Source organism: Leptonychotes weddellii, chromosome 5, assembly GCF_054177405.1.
Source record: "Leptonychotes weddellii isolate Sample4059 chromosome 5, ASM5417740v2, whole genome shotgun sequence".
In the NCBI taxonomy this organism is placed as follows: domain Eukaryota; kingdom Metazoa; phylum Chordata; class Mammalia; order Carnivora; family Phocidae; genus Leptonychotes; species Leptonychotes weddellii.
The window spans coordinates 106,283,199-106,285,975 of NC_138373.1; the positions used below are offsets into that span (position 1 = coordinate 106,283,199).

The 2,777-nt window shown below is 37.1% G+C and overlaps 1 protein-coding gene across 1 annotated transcript; it reads left to right on the forward strand.

Moving 5' to 3' along the window:
* The first annotated feature begins 886 nt into the window (after positions 1-886).
* On the forward strand, positions 887-2,200 carry LOC102742741 (olfactory receptor 6C2-like). Its single transcript, XM_006728785.2, has one exon. It carries the CDS (start codon positions 972-974, stop codon positions 1,941-1,943), a length of 972 nt encoding a protein of 323 aa, XP_006728848.1. The 5' UTR covers positions 887-971; the 3' UTR covers positions 1,944-2,200.
* The last annotated feature ends 577 nt before the right edge of the window (positions 2,201-2,777 follow it).

Below are 2,777 nucleotides of genomic sequence, written 5' to 3' on the forward strand. Positions count from 1 at the left end.
AACATAAATACATGCTTGGTCACCGTGGCACGGTGCAAAATGCAGGTCACAGATGGATCAGCAGAGCCTGATGGAGCCCAGATCAGTTTTTATATATTTATATTTTATCATGACCACATCTTCAAGAAAAGACATAAAACAAATTAAATCGAGATATTCACTTTTGAAATAAAGAAGAGGGGTGCCTGGGTGGCTCAGTCGGTTAAGCGGCTGCCTTCGGCTCAGGTCATGATCCTGGAGTCCCAGGATAGAGTCCCGCATCGGGCTCCCTGCTCAGCGGGGAGTCTGCTTCTCCCTCTGACCCTCCCCTCTCTCATGCTCTCTGTCTCATTCTCTCTCTCAAATAAATAAATAAAATCTTAAAAAAAAAAGAAAGAAAGAAGAAATGTTAGATATAAGAAGAAATAATAATTTTGTTGAATCACACACCACAATGTAGGTCATATCTAATCACATGAGAAAATCCATTCTTGGGCATAGATTAAAACTGTGAAAGAAAAGAGGAAAATGAGATGGTAGAACATTTTTAAAAATATGTTTAATATTCTAGAGGGGGGGAGGTAGGGGGATGGGTTAGCCTGGTGATGGGTATTAAAGAGGGCACGTTCTGCATGGAGCACTGGGTGTTATATGCAAACAATGAATCATGGAACACTACATCAAAAACTAATGATGTAATGTATGGTGATTAATATAACATAATAAAAAAAATAGTAGTAGCCACTCACTAAAAAAAAAAAAAAAAAGTTTAAACATCTCTCACAAAACTGCCAAAAGAATAAAATAAAATAAACAATTGAGTAGCCAGAGTATTGGCAATATCAATCATTAATTTATAGAAGAAACCACATGTTCGTTTGTATGCTGTCTCTCGTAGTCACTGTTTATTCCCATCTAGCTTTGACACCACTCTATTCAAATAAAATATCTCTAAATTTTATGTGAAACTGAATAAAATTCAGTAGTCAGTGATGAAAAACCACACAGTAACAACCTTCATCTTATTGGGACTGACAGATGACCCTCAACTTCAGATTCCAATTTTTATGTTTCTATTTCTTACTTACGTGTTGAGTATAACTGGGAACCTGACCATCATATCCCTCACTTTAGTTGACTCTCATCTTAAAACACCAATGTACTTCTTCCTACAGAATTTTGCTTTATTAGAAATTTCATTCACATCTGCATGTATCCCTAGATATTTGTACAACATAGCAACAGGTGACAGGTCAATTGCATTTAATATTTGCGTTATTCAAGTGTTTTTTATCGACGTCTTTGGAGTAACAGAATTTTTTCTCTTGGCTACAATGTCCTATGACCGCTATGTGGCCATCTGCAAACCCCTGCATTATGTGACCATCATGAACAGCAGAGTCTGCAAGAGGCTTGTCCTCTGCTGTTGGATGGCTGGCTTGTTGATCATACTCCCACCACTTACTCTGTTCCTAAATTTGAAATTCTGTGATTCAAATGTGATTGATTATTTTTTCTGTGATGCATCTCCAATCTTGAAGATTTCATGCTCGGACACATGGCTCATAGAGCAGTTGGTTGTGGTCTGTGCTGTGCTGACCTTCATTCTGACCCTTGTGTGTGTTCTTCTGTCTTACATTCACATCATCAAGACCATTCTACGATTCCCCTCTGCCCAACAAAGGAAAAGAGCCTTTTCTACTTGTTCTTCTCACATGACTGTTGTTTCCATCACCTACGGAAGCTGTATTTTCATCTATGTGAAACCTTCAGCAAAGGAATCAGTGACTATTAATAAGGGTGTGGCAGTGCTAATGTCATCCATAGCTCCCATGTTGAACCCATTCATTTACACTCTGAGAAACAAACAAGTGAGACAAGCCTTCAGTGAGTTCTTCAAAAAACTGCATTGGTATCAAAAAAGTAAGAGAATGCTCAAGTCCAGAAATAAAATAACAAGCTAAGCATAAACCATGAAGCTCTATATCTGTTTGTCTCTTTTTAATCTGATCTCTATTTAGGTTAACTTTCTCAAACATTTATTACATCCAGAATGAATACCCTTCACCACATGAATTCACTCCTTTAACCTCCCACCCTGCAAACAAACCCAAGATCCCAATCAGAGGACATGGTAATAATTTTCTATTAAACGTAAGCCCGATTTTACTTCTAATCTCACAAACAAAACTGAAATGCAGAAAAATAAAACAAATGAGAACCAAACGAGGAAATAAATAGCTTATCCTATATTTTCTTGGACTTGCAAAAAATAATGGATTTAAAGTGCTCTTCTAATCTTCTAATCTAAATGTTGCTGAATGTTAATTGATTAAATTAAAATGTATTGAGTACCTAGTCCTGGCAGGTCAAGTTCTAAGCAAAAAAATTTTTTAACTAGGCACCATGCACAATGTGGAACCCAACACAGGGTTTGAACTCGATCTTGCGATCAAGACCTGAACTGAGATCAAGAGTCGGGGGCTTAACCAACTAAGCCACCCAGGCACTGCTCTAGGCACAAATTTTTAATTAGTAATATCCCTGATTATACTTAGCTCACTAATAATCCTGTATTACTAAATTTTTTTAAAAGCACCATTGGGAAGAGGTGGGCAGGGGAAGGGGTTAAATGGGTGACAGGTATTAAAGAGGGCACTTGTGATAAGCACTGGGTGTTATATGTAAGTGATGAATCACTAAGTTCTACACCTGAAACTAATATTACACTGTATGTTAACTAACTGGAATTTAAATAAAAATTTGAAAAAGAAAAAAAAAGCACCATTGGCAAAGAG

What these genes read in the sequence shown, in the direction of transcription:
- LOC102742741 (XM_006728785.2), top strand. Translation starts at nt 972, where the DNA reads ATGAAAAACCACACAGTAACAACCTTCATCTTATTGGGACTGACAGAT.